The following is a 17,798-nucleotide window of genomic DNA, read 5'->3' as shown; positions in this document are numbered from 1 at the left end:
ACACTTTTAAAAACAGCAAATCCACATCCAGGAACCTACCCAAAAGAAAACTCACATACATACAAAAATAGAACCCTAAGGATTTTTACTGCAATCCAGTTTATAATGAAATCTAGAAACAATCTAAGGTTGCCATCAACTGGAAACTGATTCAATAAAAAAATGGCACAGGCATATGATGTAATACCACATGGCCACTATCATGATTAAGACAGAGTTTTTTAAATTGATATGCAACTATGTACATGAGAAATTGTTTTAGAAAAACGTAACTCACAGCAGTATGTCATATGTATCTGCAATAAAAGGAAGGAAAAGGAAAAGAATATCCAAGAGGTTGTGCGGACAGAGTAAGTCCATGAAAAGGAAACAGACTGTGTGCAGCTCCCGTGTGGAGTCGGGCAGAGGCAGCGGCAGCGTCTAAGGCTTCTGTGTCTGTTATTTCACCTCTGGGTATATTATTATGATTAAATGGTAGAGAATGAGATATGAGCACTCCCCCCAACACACTGCACCATGAGAAATAAAACTGCACCAACACGAGCGAGGCGCCGCGGCACCTCCCCGAGGAGAGGCCCCCGTGGCCTGGTGCTTGCTCACCTGCCCACTTGCCCCTGGCTTGTCCTCCCAGCGAGGGGCACTCACCGCCCTGGACAGCAGCCCGTGCTGCTCATGGGGTTGAGGCTTCTGTACTTTGCCTATTTTATGAGCGCTGTTTTCAGATGTAGTTCAGGTGATGCAGGTACCACTATCTCACTCAGATGTAACTCTCTGGTATTCCAGTACACCCATAAGGTATTTCTCCATTCTCCCATTCATGGTCTTATTCTGAGTAAGAAACAGTTTAGAAGGAACTCACTCCTGTAAGTCCTCCCTTCTGTGGGCAGTGGTCCTCAAGTGCTATGGTCTAAGGACTCCCAGGAGTGCATAAAAATTACTGAGGACCTCAGGGCACCTTTATCTTTGTGGGTTTCAGCTACTGATGTTTCTCATACCAGAATTAAACTGAGGAATTTAAAAATATGTATTCATTCATTTCAAAACTACATCAATCCTTTACATATCATAAATAACATATTTTCATTTTTTAAATTTCCAAAATCCATTATATGGAAATTTTTAAGAATTTGGGTGCTGTTACTCAACCAGATATTTTAATTAATTAATACAACTTTGAATCAGTTTGCAAAGACACAGAATTAAACACACTTGCCTTAAATGAAACACAAGGCAATGATTTTTGATAACAGCAGCGTTTTGAGAGCCTGAGTTCTCTTTGCGTCAACCCCTTTTGTTAGTCACAGGCCTGAATGTTTATCAGCTTGTGCTATTACAGACATTCAGCCAAGACAAGGAGCAAATTACACGAAGGGAAAGCCATCCACTGACACGCATCATTTCATCCACTTCAAGAATCTCAGACCCTCGGCAAGTCTACAAATACTCAGCTCCCATTCCTGGGTCCTCCCCAGAGGAGGGAGAAGTTGACAAGGGCAAGTCAACTCAAGATCATCACCTGTGTTGGTGTGCAGGGGGTTAAAGCTTTCCATCTCACCAGGAAGAGGTGGAAATGCTCAGCAACAGGGGGTCTGGCTCACTCATTCTCCAGGCTCCCCAGGAGCAAGTGGCCACTGAGGGCAGAAACCTGGGCTGAGCTTGCGGACAGTGGGATCGGGATCGAGGCCGCAGTGACAAAAGCATTGGGAAAGGACAACAGTGGAGAATCTAGGGGCAGTTTGGACACAGAACTGTTGGCCTTAGAGACCAACTTGTGATTAGATGCAGTACTGTATTTCTTCTAATAGTCAGCTTTCTTTTTTGCATACAAATTAAGAAAGGCTGGTGCCAGTAATTTAAAAGAGAACCAGTAATAACTGTGTAGAGAGAACACAGAAGATTCTTCTAGGGCTAAGAGTGAGTGCCTAAGCCAAGGACACCATCAGCAGGCCCCCTCCCTGGGCCTGGGCCTCAGAGCATGCTGGACACACACACCTGAAGCCCACTGGAGAGAGGAGCTGACGGGGCTGTCCAAGCCAGAGCTGCTCCACAGCCGCAGGAAACCCTGCCCTGGGGTGCAGGCAAGCCAAGGTGGGCTCAAAAGGAGAAGCTGAGGGGGAAATGCCTTTGGGAGGTGTCGAATAAGGGAGCCTACAGATGCTGTGTAGCCAAACGGGGTGCTGTGCCAGGCACCAAGGCATTTCCTCTCAGCGCCAAAACCACTTTGCCATGCCCACCTTCTGATCCCGGCACTGGGCCCTGAAGACCACATGGCCCTCTTGCCCAGGGGCTCGGTGTTCAGCACTGGGCATGGGTACTGCTTCCCAGGTGGTGTGGGGTGGTCTGGTGTGCGAGTGTCCCACATCATTTTTCCTGGGGACTGGGGACAGCCACCACAGGTCAGCCACCAATCCTCACCTAGTTGTTTCACTCTCTCACAGCTGCGATGGACTCACGGTCCTGTGAGATAAGGCCCTTACTCTGAGCATCTAAGTCTCTCCCACATCCACTTTTCCAGACTCAGCCCCTTACCGCATTGATGACCTTGGCCTTGTCTTTTCTGTCTTGGAGCAGCTAGCCATCTTTTCCTTTGTTAACAATTCTGTACACTGAATTTTTCATGTTCAAATTACTGCTGTCTTTTCCTGTCTTCTGGCCAGATCCTGACTGATTCCGCCTGAGTCTGTGCAAAGTAAAGCCCTGAAGTCCCCATCACGCTAAGAATTCAGAGTCACGTGAAGCTCGCTGCCTGACACCGCTACACCCTCCGGGGCCTCCTCTGCTCTTCCCCTCCCTGTGCCAACTCTGCTTCTTCTTCTAACTTCCAGGCACTTCCTGCATCCCTGCTGGCCCCTCCTTCCAGCAGAGGTGGGACCCTGATCACTGTGGATGGTCACAGTCGCCTTCAAAGCCCTGTAGACCTGCCAGGAGGGACGTGGCCACCTTGTGACCCCTGGAAGCTTCTGCTGCTCTAATGGGGGAGGCCATGGGATCAGACTGACCTAACTACACAGGGAGGCCCACTTGGCAAAGTAAACAGCAACAGATAAACTTCAAGAGATTACAGGCAGAAACCCATAAACACAACACGTCACTACCTATTTATTTTTAGACGAACAGTGTGTCATGTCACATGATGAAAGCCACTGCAAGTCACATACAGGAGTATCTCTGTGGGAAGTGACACGGAGTGCCAGGGCTATCTCATGTGTCCTATGACTGTGGGCAAGTCACCTGATAGCCTAACCTCAATCTCCTGGCCTGATGGCCTCAGGGTTCCTATCAAGGTAAGGATGCACTCTGCAAAGCAGTGACCTGCACCATTATTTCAACCCTGATGACACGCTGGCTCCCTTCTGCTCTGCTCCAGTGTGGGTGGGAACAGCCAGGACCTTCTTCTTCACTGCAAAGAAAGCCAAGGCTGGCATCATGACCCCACCTATCCCGTCCCCCGTCACCTGCCCCAAGGAGCAGTCCATTCACTGGTGGGATGGGGACGACAGCATTATCTGTCTCTCAGGTCCCCTGAGGACCATCAGCACCACTGTCAATCATCTAAAGCAGCATCATGCTCCCCACTGTCCAGGCCACTTTGAACTTCAAGGAGAAAGCAGGTGAAGGTGCCCTGTAATCCACAAAGAACCACGTAAACACCAGTGAGCCTTCACTACAACATGGCAGTGGAGAAAACAGTTTTAAATATGTATTCAAATAGATGAAGAATCTCCTGATTCCAAAGAACATTTTCACCACTTTCCAGGGCCCTTCACCTCCCCATCCCTGCCCAATACAAACAGCCCACACTGAGGCCAGCTCCCTGGCAGTGGTCCTGCCCCAACACCGATGGGCTCCATAAGGAAGTGAGGCAAGGCCCAGGGCGGGCAGGAGGGCACCTCCCTGAGAATCCAGCCCAGAGGTCAGATTAAGAGACAGGGAAAGACAGGGCAGCAGCACACACAGCTGCAGAACAACTCCTCTAAGAAGGAGACTGAGGCTGGGCACGGTGGCTTACGCCTGTAATCCCAGCACTCTGGGAGGCTGAGGCAAGAGGATCACTTGAGCACAGGAGTTCAAGACCAGCCTGGGCAACACGGCAAAATCTCATCTCTACAAAAAATATAAAAATTAGCCAGGTATGTTAGTGCGTGCCTGTAGTCCCAGCTACTCAGGAGGCTGAGGTGGGAGGATTACTTGGGCCCGCAAGGCGGGGTCTACAGTGAGCTATGACTAAGCCACTGCACTCCTGCCTAGATAACGGAGCCAGACCCTGTCCACGACCTCCACAAAAAAGAGACATTTGAAAATCCATATGATTACAAGTGTTTTAACAAAATTCTATGCTTAGATGCATCAAAACGTTATCAGTGATCATTCTGAGGAGACAAAAACCAGAAATCTGTCCTTCATCCATTTTTTTATTTTTTTTCAGAGTCAGGGTCTCACTCTGTCACCCAGGCTAGAGTGCCATGGCTACAACATAGCTCACAGCAGCCTTGAACTCCTGGGCTCAAGCGAGCCTCCTGCCTCAGCCTCCAAAGGGCTGAGTTACAAGCGTGAGCCACAGCATCTGTCTCCTTCCTCGTCTTTAAATGCTCTCAGGCACCGTATTTCATCATGGAAAACACTAGTCCCAGGAGGGGGAAAAAGTAGAAATGTTCATCAAACACAGCTTCTCCTATACCCTGGCCCTGCCCACCCAGCCAGCAGCCGGAAGGTCTTCTTAGGATAGTCTCAGGATGTGAACAAACACAAAAAACGTGTCTTTACATCATAAATGGTGCAAACAAAGGAAGCTAAGTGCTGAACCCCTCACCTGTCACAATGGCCCTGGCTCCAAACAGAACACCTGACAGCACGGCCCCGCACAGCAGTACCACCTCCTACTGGACGAAGTCCTTCCAGAGGGTTCCCTGCACCCAACCACACAGGCACAGTCCCACACAGCCCTGCACGGCAGCACCACCTCCTGCTGGACAAAGTCCTTCCAGAGGGTTCCCTGCACCCAACCACACAGGCACAGCCCCACACAGCCCTGCACAGCAGCACCACCTCCTGCTGGACGAAGTCCTTCCAGAGGGTTCCCTGCACCCAACCACACAGGCACAGCCCCACACAGCCCTGCACGGCAGCACCGCCTCCTGCTGGATGAAGTCCTTCCCAGAAGGTTCCCTGTTTTGCTCATTTTCTCTCTTTCCTGCTAGGAACTTAGCTCTCAAAGGCAGGCAGGGGCCCCAAAGGGATACTGATGGGTCCAGGTCTTTGGGGCAGCATTACACACCACGAGGTACCCCTCGGTGAGCAAGTAGCATACGGCATCCCAGGCCCACTGTGAAGTCCAGCTGGCGTTTTCCACATCAAGATATCCCCTACGGAGGAAGCAGCATGAGGAACCAGCTCTCAGTGCTTCAAGAATATTCTCGCCTCAAAAGGGATTTGGGACATGGGGACGAAGATTCTGGGGTCAGACCTAAAATGGGCTTCAAGGGGCTTCAGGGACAGAGCAAGGGAGGAGCAGGAAGGGGAGGAAGGGCCTTACTCTGAACTCTAAGACGACAACTTCCCTCTCGCCACCACCTATCCTGCCCAGATGTCCCGCCCAGGACCATCCATCAGAACCAGAACCAGCACCAGAGACTCAAACAGGGCTCGGGGTCAGGGGTCCCAGCAAAACACAGTCCACAGCCCAGAGGCAATGCAGACACCCTGTGATGGCCACAGAGGCCACAGGGCCAGCCAGAAGAAGCCAGGACCTGCATCTGGTGACTGGGAGTCACCTCCCTGTGGCTGCTAAGTTAGAGGCCAGGGCTCCGTACTAAGTGGCTCCTGGCAGGCTTACCTTTTTATCTTCCTTAGTCTTTCGAACATTTCGATGGGGACCAAAAATGTTTTGCATTCCAAAGGCCTTCCTGGACCACTCCCTCTTCGGGGCACTGCCCTCTACCCTGTAGCGGTCCGCGGGGATCTTGCTCATGGGAGGGGGCAGTGTGCCACAGTTGACGCTGGACCAGCCGTCAGTGGAATCCGTGTAAGACTCCTGGTCGCTGGCGTGTCCACACTGCCACTCCCGGAGCACGTGGACCGGGAGCCAGCGCTGGTTGAAAGCAGAGCTGGCACCCACAGTGCCCCTTTTGGAAGGGGGGACCGAGCTCCTCGAAGAAGCTGGGGGCAACTCCACAGGAGAGGCCGGCCCTAGGTGCTTGCTCAGGTCCCGGAACCTATCAGGCTGATGAGCAGCCTCAAATGGGGGGCTCCCCTCAGGGTCCGGACAGAGGGGCCCAGTCCAGGGAATACCCCAGGGCTGGGCACCTCTCCCACCCACACCGTCCCACGCGCTGCCTCCGGGGCCGTGCCTGCTCGAGCTCCCACCCAGGTCCACCACAAGGACCCGGTTGCTCTTTTCCTCCTGATTGAAGTTCCCGATGCCGCTGTCACTGTTGCTGCTGGTGCTGTTGTTCTGCTGGGCATCGGCGTCCCCGTCCAGAAAGGCGCGGGCCCGCATGCCCTCAATCAGCTCGCCCATGTCTCGGTACAGGACGGAGATGAACTGCAGGACAGGGAGGGAGGAAGCCGGGAACTCCAGACAGCCATTGGTGTCAGGGTCGGCCGTGCACTCAAACCCAAAGCGCCGAGCAATGCCTTGGTGGATCTTGTGATGAAACAAGTCTGGGTCCACCATGAACACATGGCAGGAAGTCCGCAGGGCGCCCTCTTCCTCCTGGGCCAGGCTCCCGTCATCATTTGTCTGCATGGTCACCAACCCGAAAAACCGCCTGTCGTCCGGGCACATGGCACTGAAGGCCAGCTTCTCGGCCGGGTACTCGGCCACCACCCCAGCCTTGTCAGTGCCCAGCTGCACACAGTCATGCATGATCTTCATGGTCACCAGCGAGTGGATCTTCTGCTCTGCCCGCAGGCGCCGCATGCAGCCGCGGATGGCCTGCAGGCTGTCGGACTCCAGGTTGGAGCTCGTGGAGGGAAGCTCAATGGAACCTAAATAGCCCACGATCATGGCCACATTTAAAATACTTGCATCCAATGCAAAGTCGTCATGACCTTCGAGTCCAATACTGAAAACTGAATCATCATGAATAACTTTGGATATTTCCTCCTTAGAAAGCATGCTGGGGTTTGGGTTATTTACACTTTCATGCCCAACATCAAATCGTGCTGCGGCCGACTCTGAAAGGGATCTCTGTTTCAACCTCAAGGGCTCTGAACTGCTCGCACAGAGGCTCGGGTTTTCGAAAATCATATTGAAAATCCCCCCAGACTGCATTTCCTCCACAACTCGCTCTGCTCTGTTTATACCCAGTGCCTTTGAATCCAACTTGGGCTTCAGCCAGCCTTTTCCTTCATACAGTCCCCCTTCTTCGTCACTGGAACAGGACTCGAAGTGGCCGATGCCTTCGGCAATCACCATGTGCAGGACGCCAGAGCACTTCCCAATCAGTTTCACTACATCTTCATGAGATGCTTTTTTCACGTTGATTTCATTGACTGCAAATATCTGGTCTCCAGCGCGGAGTCCCACGAAATCCGCAGGGCTCCCTCTCATGACGCAGCTGAGCACACAGGGCGCCTGTCCCGAAAGTGTGAATCCGTAGCCGGCCCTTCCCCGGGCGACCTCCACGCTCCGTACCCTCAGGGGCACCGGCCCAGGCAATGGGCGCTTGGCTGCCTCCCCTGCTCTATACATTCTGATGAGCTTCCAAGACCAGGAACACGTCTCATTGTTCCCGAAGAGCCATATTTCAGGGAATGCTTGATGCCACCATGTCTTCTTCTTGAAACAATACCCTAAGAAAGAAAAATGAAGAGCTCATTATTAAAGATTCCATATTTCTCCACTGCTCACTGGTATTACGCAAACACAAAAAGATAATTCATAATAAAATCGCCACAGAAAGAGCCTCTAAGTGTCCTTAGAGGCTAAGAAACTTCCTTTCGGAGTAGACAATGTCTCCCTCAACTGCCACCTTGTTACTGCACCTGTTCCTGCCAGGCCAACCCACCGTGGGCATGAGGGTGTGGGGCTGCTTCTCGGTGCTGCTTCCACACCCTGTTTTGATAGAAGAGCCCCTTGCTACTCAAAGTGTGGTCCATGGACTAGCAGCCTGTCTGAAAGGCAGACTCTCAGACTCCGTGCAGAACAAGCACACCAAACCCATGTTTCACAGGATGGCAGAGTCCCAGTGTTAGAAGCAAGGCCTGCTACAGGTTTCAGGTTCAAAGGCACCTGCAGAACACCGAGTTTCACCCCTCAGTTATCAGAAATCCCCTCAATATAAAGTTTTCCCTCAGGAGAGGGGGCACCTAATATTCCATGACCCTCTCACATTAATTTACTCTGAATATACTGTGTGGGAGAAAACACATTAGTCTGAAACAACCTCAGTCAATACTGCAGAGGCCACCCAACAGGCTAGATAAAAACCACCATGTTGGAAATAGATGCTCGGTGCCGCAAAGAAAAATTCACACTGAGACAAAGGATCTTTCATCAATGCAATTTTTAATTCCTAGACTGCAGGAAGGGTACTCCCAGTAGCCATCGTGCCATGAGAATACAAAGAACAAAGGGAATACACACAAATTTATCCTTACGCATTTGGGGTCGTCCTTACTGCTCTGTCTGATCTCCATTGGCTGGAGCCAGACCTCACAATCTAAACTAAAACCCGATTGGCTGATAACTTACAACTTTTCTAAACAGGTAAAAGCAATGGAGAGCTGGGACATGCCTGTGAGCACGTCCAGCACAGATATCTTGGTTAAGGTACAAGGACATAGAATGTACTACATGCCTGTAAGCATGGCATGTTTAACAGCTACACAGGAAACTTTAAAAAGGAACTTTTCTACTCACACACTACCAAAAACAACAAAGAAATGTCATATTAACTCAATTCTTCCAGGGGGTATGACTTTAAAAGTATTGGTTGTCAGCTGGGTGCAGTGGCTCATGCCTGTAAGCCTAGCACTTTGGGAGGCTGAGGCAAGTGGATCACCTGAGGTCAAGAGTTCAAGACCAGCCTGGGCAACATGGTAAAACCCCGGCCTCTACTAAAATAAAAAAAAATACAAAAATTAGCTGGGCGCGGTGTTGCATGCCTGTAATCTCAGCTACTCAGGAGGCTGAGGCAAAGAGAATCACTTGAATCTAGGATGCAGAGGTTGCAGTGAGCCGAGATTGCACCACTGTACTCCAGTCTAGGTGACAGAGCAAGACTTCATCTCAAAAAATTTTAAAAAAATAAAAATAAATATAGTGGTTGTCATGAGGACAAACTTGTCAGGGGTCCCCAGGACCACCCCTAGGCCAGTGATTCCCTAGGATTCCCAGGACTTAGGACAGAGGTACAATCACAGCTGAAATTCATTACAGCAAAAGGATTCAATGCAAAATCAGCAAGGGCAGAGGCCCATGGGGCCATGTCCCAAGGAAACCAGGCTTGAGCTTCCAGAATCCTCTCCCAGCGGGGTTGTGCAAGACGCACTTAACTCCCCCCACAGTGAGCTGTGACAACGCGTATGCGGTGCCATCACCAGGGAAGCCCACTAGAGACTTGGTGCTAGGGTTTTTACTGGGGGCTGGGCACATGGGCACCCTCTGCTGCCCAGGCTCTGGACTCATAGAGGGAAGGGAAGGCAGGTTCTCAGCACAAACCCTGTTGCTCACACAAGCAGCTGAGCACAGGGAGCCCCTCCTCAGTGAGGGTGGTGGGCACCGTCCCGACACCAGCCAGGGGCCAGCCTTGCACAGAGCCTCCCTCAGGATACAGTCTCGGGCCTGCTGTGTGGATCTCATCTGCAAGACTCTTTAAAGATCATTTTAAAAAGCAATACAGTAAGTGATTATGTTGTAAATATGTAAAATAGAATAAAAGGTATGTTTTTTAAAGAAATAATTGTTTTAAAGTTATTAGGAGAGATTTTTGTGTGTTGGGATAAAGCTTCCAGCAACAGGACCACAAACAGATTCAAAGTAATATATACACACAAAAGCTACAGAACTAGATGAAGTGGAAAGGCCATCACTAGGAGACTCCAAAAGTGGTTCAGTGACAAAACACAGACATACAACATGCGTACTTCATCAAATTATGTTTTGATACAGAAGAGTAAAAAATGAATATAAATTACTACATTACTCAATATCTAAGTCGTACTGTATTAGTAATTTAAATATTAGGACTGGGCATTTAACTATTTAATGTTCATCACTAAAAAATAAATAAATAAAAATAAAAGTTGGCCAAGAAACATGTTTGAGGACCTTCTTTTTTTTTTTGAGACGGAATTTCACTCTTATTCTTATTACCCAGGCTGGAGTGCAATGGCACGATCTCGCCTCACCGCAACCTCCGCCTCCCGGGTTCAGGCAATTCTCCTGCCTCAGCCTCCTGAGTAGCTGGGATTACAGGCACGCACTACCATGCCCAGCTAATTTTTTGTATTTTTAGTAGAGATGAGGTTTCACCATGTTGACCAGGATGGTCTCGATCTCTTGACCTTGTGATCCACCCACCTCGGCCTCCCAAAGTGCTGGGATTACAGGCGTGAGCCACCGTGCCCGGCCCAGGGACCTTCTTATTGGATCTTCTTAAAGGGTGTTGACAGGCTAGCTGATGGCCCCTGATACACCCATGTCCTAATTCCCAAGCCTTTGGATGGCTCCTCCCGTGGCCAAAGGGACTGCAGAGGTGATCGCAGTCCCTTTGGCCACTTAAGGCTCTTAAGATGGGGAGAGTATCGAGTGCACTCACGTGAGGCTGCGGTCAGAGCCAGAGGGGATGGCCATGTGAGGAAGGGTGCAGAGACAGAAGGGATTCAAGGACAGGGCTTGAGGCCAGGCAGGCAGGCAGGTGGCTGCCTCCAGAAGCTGCAAAGATCAAGGAAACAGACACAAAGCCACCAGAGGAACCAGCTCTGCCACATCTGCGATCAGCCGGGTCACACTGACTATGGACATGGGGCCTCTGAAAACGCAGGAGGATGAATGCATGTTCTCTTAAACCCCCAGTTTGTGGTGATTTCTTTCAGCAACCCCAGGAGACAAATACAAGGGGGAATCCCTTTGTCGGGAGCTAGGGAAGAGGGGAGCAGTACATGTGTGAAACAGTCTCGCTAAAGCATGCTCAGAAAAGCATCCGGCTTGCGGTAGATGTCACACAACAAAGCTGCTGCTGTTACTGGTTACGGCAAGTGCCAGCTCTCACTGTGAATGACCCCAGGACAGCAGGTCATGAAAGAATGGCTTCCTCTAGGAACAGGACACCTCTTGGTTCTCTTCCAAACAAGAACAGATGCTGCCTCAATGAAAGACGTGCCCTCCCAGTTTATTCGCACCATCCACCTCACACTGTCTGACATAATGGTGGATAACAGTCTTCTGTGCAGTCCACTCAATTTTTCTACTGGACTCTTACCATCATGTGCCTCTGCTTATTAAAAAGAAATGGTTTGTAATTCATGTAACATCTTATGATCTATAATCACATTCATTTCATCATTTTTGTTTTTTAGAGACAGGGTCTCACTCCACTGCCCAGGCTGGAGTGCAGTGGTGCAGTCATTGCTTGCTGCAGCCTCAAACTCCTGGGCTTAAGCCATGCCAAGCACACCCCCATACTCAGCTAATTTGTTTTTTTTTTTTGGAGAAAACTGTAAAACCATATTGAGATATTTTAAGTCATGCATCTAATATGAAGCCAGTGTGAGCTGTTTTAGCTGGTCTTTGTTGAAACCTGTGGCTGCCCTTCACCTCCTTCTGGCAATTTAAATTGCTCTGATTTTGGCAGAATCTTCCCCGGACATCAGGACCTCCTCCGCATTCATCCCAGTCTTTGAGGAGGTTCCCAGAGATCCGCTTCCCAGTCAAGCATGAGAATCTCAGCGGCACCGGGTCTTTCTCTCTCTCCTGGCCAGGTGCGGGGCTCTGTCTTTCAGGCAGCGGTTCCTCTTGCTGAGGCTGTTCATCACTGGCTCAAGCACAGGCCCAGTCAGCTCAGGAGGCTGCAGAGACCAATCTGGTCTAGGCCTATATGCTGATCTTCCTCGCCAACTCCTACTTCACACAGCTGCTTCTCAGTAGTGGGGAAAGAGCCCAGAACGCAGGAACGCAACCCTCACACCCTCACAGGTCCACAATGTTCACCACGTGGGCGAAGGGGCTGAGGGGAAGACACCCAGTGAACTTCAGCTAATTTTTTAATTTTTCTGTAGACGTGGACTCACTATGCTGCCCAGACCAGTCTCAAACTTCTGGCCTCAAGCAATCCTCCTGCCTTGGCCTCCCAAAATAATCACATAAGTTCAGCTTACAGTTTAAGTTTTCCTTAAACTGTATCAATTAATAATAAAGCTAGCAGAACAGACAGTGAAATTCAGGAGACCACAGGGCACTGGATTCCAGCTGAACTTGTACTACAGCATCTGGGCTACTAGTGAGAATGCCAGTTTCCGGGTCGGCTGCACCTCCCAGAGACTCTGACATAGTAAGTCTGGGGCAAGGCCGGGAAGCTCCACCTACCTCATGCACACCCTGACTGGAGACCATCTTACCCAGCCTTTTTGTTGTGTGGAAAAGGGAACACGGCCTGGCCAGAAGTGGTTCATTCCAGCCCTGAGGCACAGATGGGCTGTGACGCGAAGGCCCCACTTGCCCCCCGGCAGTACTCAGGGACACTTAGCCTGTGTGGTGTGGTGATTGACCCCCTCATCAGGAGTCACCCACCACACCACACAGGCTAAGCGTCCCTGAGAAGATATATCTGGGACCAGAAGTGCTGTGGATTTTTCTGATTTTGGAACATCTGTATGTACATAATAAGATATGCTGGGATGAGATATCCAGGTCTGAACAAGAAATTCATTCATGTTTCATATATACCTTATACACACAGCCTGAGGGTAATTTTGTGCAGTAGTTTTGATAATTTTGTGCATGAAACAAGGTTTGTGTACATCGACCCATTAGAAAGCAAAGGTGTCAGCTGGGTGCAGTGGCTCATGCCTGTAATCCCAGCACTTTTGGAGGCCAAGGTGGGTGGACCACGAGGTCAAGAGATCAAGACCAACCTGGTCAACAGAGTGAAACCCCATCTCTACTAAAAATACAAAAATTAGCTGGCATGGTGATGCGCACCTGTAGTCCAAGCTAATGGGGAAGCTGAGGCAGGAGAATTGCTTGAACCCAGGAGGTGGAGGCTGTGGTGGGCCAAGATCGCGCCATTGCACTCCAGCCTGGGCAACAAGAGTGAAACTCCATCTCAAAAAAAAAAAAGGAAAAGAAAGCAAAGGTGTCACTGGCTCAGCTATGCCTGTGGCGTCACATTTGCCTCCAAAGTTTTCCGATTCCAAAGCATCTGGATCAGGGACGCTCAACCTGTACTGTCGATCCTTCACTCACTCATCATTAAAAACTCACGGTGTAAAGAGGATGACAAAACAAAACAAAACTCCTGGTCATCTAGAAAGAAATACCGCAGCCATGACACTTCTCTATTCCTTTCCAAAGTTAAAACCTCCTATAAATGTAGTCCTATTCGGATCAACTCCTCCGCTCATGCTGGGCAGCACCCCAGACCTGCAGGTACAGAGAGGGGCCCTAGCCCTGAGTGAGGCAGGGCCAGAAAGATCAAACCAGCACCCGTCAGCGCTGACTGTGAACACAAGGCAAAGTGAGAGAGAAGCTGCCCTACGAAGGTGGAGAGTCTGGGGCACACAGGAGGACAGGAGAATGAGTGACAAGAATAGCACAACAACGGCAATTGCGGCCTCCAGGCCGACGGGCTGTAATAGCGGCTGCCACTGCCAGGCCTTGCCATGCAGTCCCTGACATCCTCAACACCATCGCTCTGAGGGAGGCTCTGTTACAATTCTCGTTGTGCAGATGAGGGAGTGGAGGTACAGAGAAGCTAAGTAACTTGTCTACCAGCACACAGCCAATTAACAGTAAAGGTGGACTTGAACCAGGGCTATTCTTGGCTTACCCACTTACGCGGATTCATAAAGGAAGGGTCTGACACAGCAAGACACCACACCTTCTCCATCTGGGACCTGCCCCACAGATGCCCGCCCCCCTCACACCCTCCTACAGTCATCACGTCCCAGCAGCCTCCCCCACCACTATCTCGCAGTGCCCATGGCTGCCGAACACCCACCCAGCACTTCCTGACCCACCACACTGGGGACACACATCAGACAATCTGACGCCTGCCCTGCAGGACACACCCCATGCAGATCCGCACTGACCATCCTGCATCTGGCCACTCCCACCATTCACCTGAGGAGCCCTCTAAGTCCCTGGCCATTCTTCCCAGACCTTTCCTGGACCCAGACCAGCCTGGACCTGCCCGCCCTGGACACAGCAGGACATGGTGCCAAAGAGGGTGAGCTGGCAGATTCTGGAATCACCAAGGCCACTTCCCGGCCATTTTGCTGGACCACCAGTCAATACCTCTCCAGGCTTCCCTTCCTGGGTGCAGCGTGGACTGGAGACAGTCCTTGCCATAACCGCCCCAGCTCCTCTCCCCTCGGTTCCCCTCAGAGGACACCTGCCATTCCTGGGCCCCAGCTCCTCTGCCCTCAGTTCCCCTCAGAGGACACCTGTCATTCCTGGGCCCCAGCTCCTCTTCTCTCTTCCCCTCAGAGGACACCTGCCATTCCCAGGCCCCAGCTCCTCTCCCGCTCAGTTCCCCTCAGAGGACTCCTGCCATTCCCAGGCCCCAGCTCCTCTCCTCTCTCTTCCCCTCAGAGGACTCCTGCCATTCCCAGGCCCCAGCTCCTCTCCCGCTCAGTTCCCCTCAGAGGACTCCTGCCATTCCCAGGCCCCAGTTCCTCTCCCGCTCAGTTCCCCTCAGAGGACTCTTGCCCTTCAGCGGTGTCACGAGTGCCGACTGCATGTGGGACTCTGCAGGTGACCCGGGACACGACAGATGTCAGCATGCTCCTGAGAGAGCAGCCGCCGCTTCCCAGAGCTGAAGGCAGACAAGAGTCTTCTAATGCAAAGGACCCACCAAGCCCTGAGCAGGGAGATGGAAAAAGTCCCTCAAAACTTTCAGAGGAAGAAGACAAGTCTTACACAAAGGCATGAGAATCTGCTGCCAGACACCTGAGAACACAGCCTGCAGGTGCGCAGGCCTCAGGCAGCCAGGTGGTGGCTGGGGAGAGCATCACAGGCTGCACACGCCGTCCAGAGCATGCAGCGCCATGGGCCAGCTGTTATCCCCACAGACCTCGCACCCTGGCCACCTGTGGAAATATGGACGAATCACTAATCCCTCTCCAAGACTTACAATCTGCAAACAGGGAGGGTGCCTCACCATTTCAGTGCCACAGTCCCCCACCTGCAGCGAGGGGAGTGCTAAGCCAACCCACTTCACGTCTGACTCTCTCTCTCACCCAGGGCACAGCCTCTGACCAACACTGGTTGTTGAGATCACCAGGTGTGTTTCCGCTCACCTCCTGAAGTGCACCAGCCCTGTCTGGCCAAAAATTGGGGTGCTGCAGGCATGGGAAGGAACACAGCAGAAGCAGACATGCAATTCCCCAACCAGCTCAGGGCCAGACAGGCGCTCCGTGCACACAGCCCCTGAGCCCAGAGCTGCCCGCACACCTGACCTTGTGGTCCCAGGGCAGCCCACCAAGGTACCACCCCAAGACTCCCACAAAGACCAACCATGCTTCCCTAAGCCCCCATGCATTTCCTCTGCCCAGGCACCCCCAGACATCCTGGTGAGTCTGGCTGAAGCCCAAATACACCAGGGAAGAAAAATACCCCCTGCTCTCTCTAAAACTTTTTGGAACTTTAGGAAGAAAGAAGGAAGGACCCTTTGGAAAAGGACCATTTGTGGGGCAGGACCTTCTGAGTGTGGAATTTCACATCTCCTGCCTAAATACCAGGGGCATTTCTGCTAACACAGGAAAGAGGCTGCCATCTGTCCACACATTCCACAGTGGGGAGCGCCATCTCAATGCCACGCACAGTTCTAGGCACAAGCAGGGGCCACAAGGCCTCGAGACCAGCACACCCACAGCCTGGAGCAGGTGCGCGATCCATGCCTGCTGAGTGAGGGAAGGAGGGAAGAGTGCCAGGAACCTATTTGGCTGAAACATTCTTGACTTTCTCTAAGTGTCTGAACTTACTTACTTCTGTGCATGTTTTCTACATCTTCTAAAAAGAACAAATATTACTTTTGTACTAAAAAAGTATATGTAAGAGAGTTGATGAGGCTTTACACGGAGGCCACTGTAATCATGAATAAAATACCTAACTCCTAGTTTTACAAAATTCAACCTGGCCTTCTCTCTTCACACTCGCGGCAGTTGCACCCCAGGCTGGCTCGGTGAAGATAGACCTCACACAGTGTGCACACACTGCCGCAGCGTAGTCTGTCCCCAGCCATGTGCAGGCTCACGTCCAAGACAGTCTAAGAGCAAGATGCGTCGGCAAAAGCCACATCCCAGGACCAGAAAAGCAGCAGGCACCGTGTCATCCCATAGAGTTCCTAAGCTTGTGGGGAGAGCCAGTTAAGAGGTGTGAACGATGGGCTCAATCCCAAACCCCGAGTCGATCAACAACGAGCTTGATCAGCACCGATTCAGAAAAGAGAGTGATGGCATGAAAGGAACCAAATGTCAGAAACTGACAAAAGCCCACCCTGGCACATTTCTCAGTTGCCTAAAGTGAAGGGCTAGAAAGAAGCCTCCAAAGAAGCACCTAGAATCCACCTTCACTCCCTGACCCCAAACCCCATCACCCCTCTACTCAGCACAACCCAGCTCCTCCAGAGAGGGCTGTCTGCTACTTGCCAGGTTCACAAGGCATGCGCTGTGTCCTTCCCACCCACCAGCCTCCCCCAGAACATTCCCCACCCAAACAGAAGCAGAGTGCCACAGAGGGTAGGCTCAGAGGCCGGGACCACTCCCTGCTCCCTGCTCAGGCCCCTGCACCAGTCACTGCCTCCCCAGGCACCCACGCAGTGATCCTGAGGCTTTGGTGCCAGAGCAGACAGATGCCTATTTGTGTTTAAGGAAGGGAACGTCTCACTGGCAGTCAGTATTTGTAGACAAAAAATAAAAAGGGGAAAAAAAAAGGAAGGAAGGAAACGTCATCAAGGCCAGTACCTGATAAGGGGAGCAGAGGGTACTATGTGTCTATAAGCAAGGCAGGACAGGAACCCAGACATTAAACTCCAGTTATGCTAAAGAAATCTACATGACACAGGGGCGTAAATGCAGTGCTACTCAGCGAGCGAGACCTCCCAAGTCAGCCTCTGCCACCATGCTCACACTCCCCATGGTGGAGGGCACACCTGCATCTGTCTCCTTGTCCCCACACCCTCCTCTAAACTCATGTCATCGTTGTCACACCTCCTGTCACTTACTGTCCTCTGAGCAGCCCGCTGCCCTGTGGCCCCCACTGCTCCAGCCAGCCAGCTCCCCCTTCCACTGCCCCCCAGCCCCCACTGCTCCAGCCAGCCAGTTCCCCCTTCCACTGCCCTGTGGCCCCCACTGCTCCAGCCAGCCAGCTCCCCCTTCCACTGCCCCCCAGCCCCCACTGCTCCAGCCAGCCAGCTCCCCCTTCCACTGCCCCCCAACCCCCACTGCTCCAGCCAGCCAGCTCCCCCTTCCACTGCCCCCCAGCCCCCACTGCTCCAGCCAGCCAGCTCCTCCTTCCACTGCCCTGTGGCCTGCACTGCTCTGGCCAGCCAGCTCCTCCTTCTGCTTCTGTCCAAGGCAAGTCTGCCGTGCATGTGATGTCAAGGGAATGGTGCTATGTGTAGCTGAGGTACAAC

General features: G+C 51.7%; 1 protein-coding gene across 3 annotated transcripts in view; it reads right to left on the bottom strand.

Annotated features, from left to right (window-relative positions):
- RGS12 (regulator of G protein signaling 12) overlaps positions 1–17,798 on the bottom strand; it is a 167,602-nt gene that overhangs the window by 132,798 nt on the left and 17,006 nt on the right. For all 3 annotated transcript variants that reach the window (XM_064365449.1, XM_064365451.1, XM_064365454.1), the window contains exon 2: positions 5,834–7,794. In XM_064365449.1, the coding sequence (XP_064221519.1) occupies positions 5,834–7,693 (1,860 nt within the window). In that variant the 5' untranslated portion in view covers positions 7,694–7,794. The remainder of the gene's footprint in view (positions 1–5,833; positions 7,795–17,798) is intronic.

This window comes from Aotus nancymaae, unplaced genomic scaffold (assembly GCF_030222135.1).
Source record: "Aotus nancymaae isolate 86718 unplaced genomic scaffold, 86718_ANA_hifiasm-v0.15.2.pri h1tg000006l, whole genome shotgun sequence".
NCBI classification, from domain to species: domain Eukaryota; kingdom Metazoa; phylum Chordata; class Mammalia; order Primates; family Aotidae; genus Aotus; species Aotus nancymaae.
Note: the sequence above shows the minus strand (reverse complement) of the source record. Positions and strands in the feature narration are given on the sequence as shown.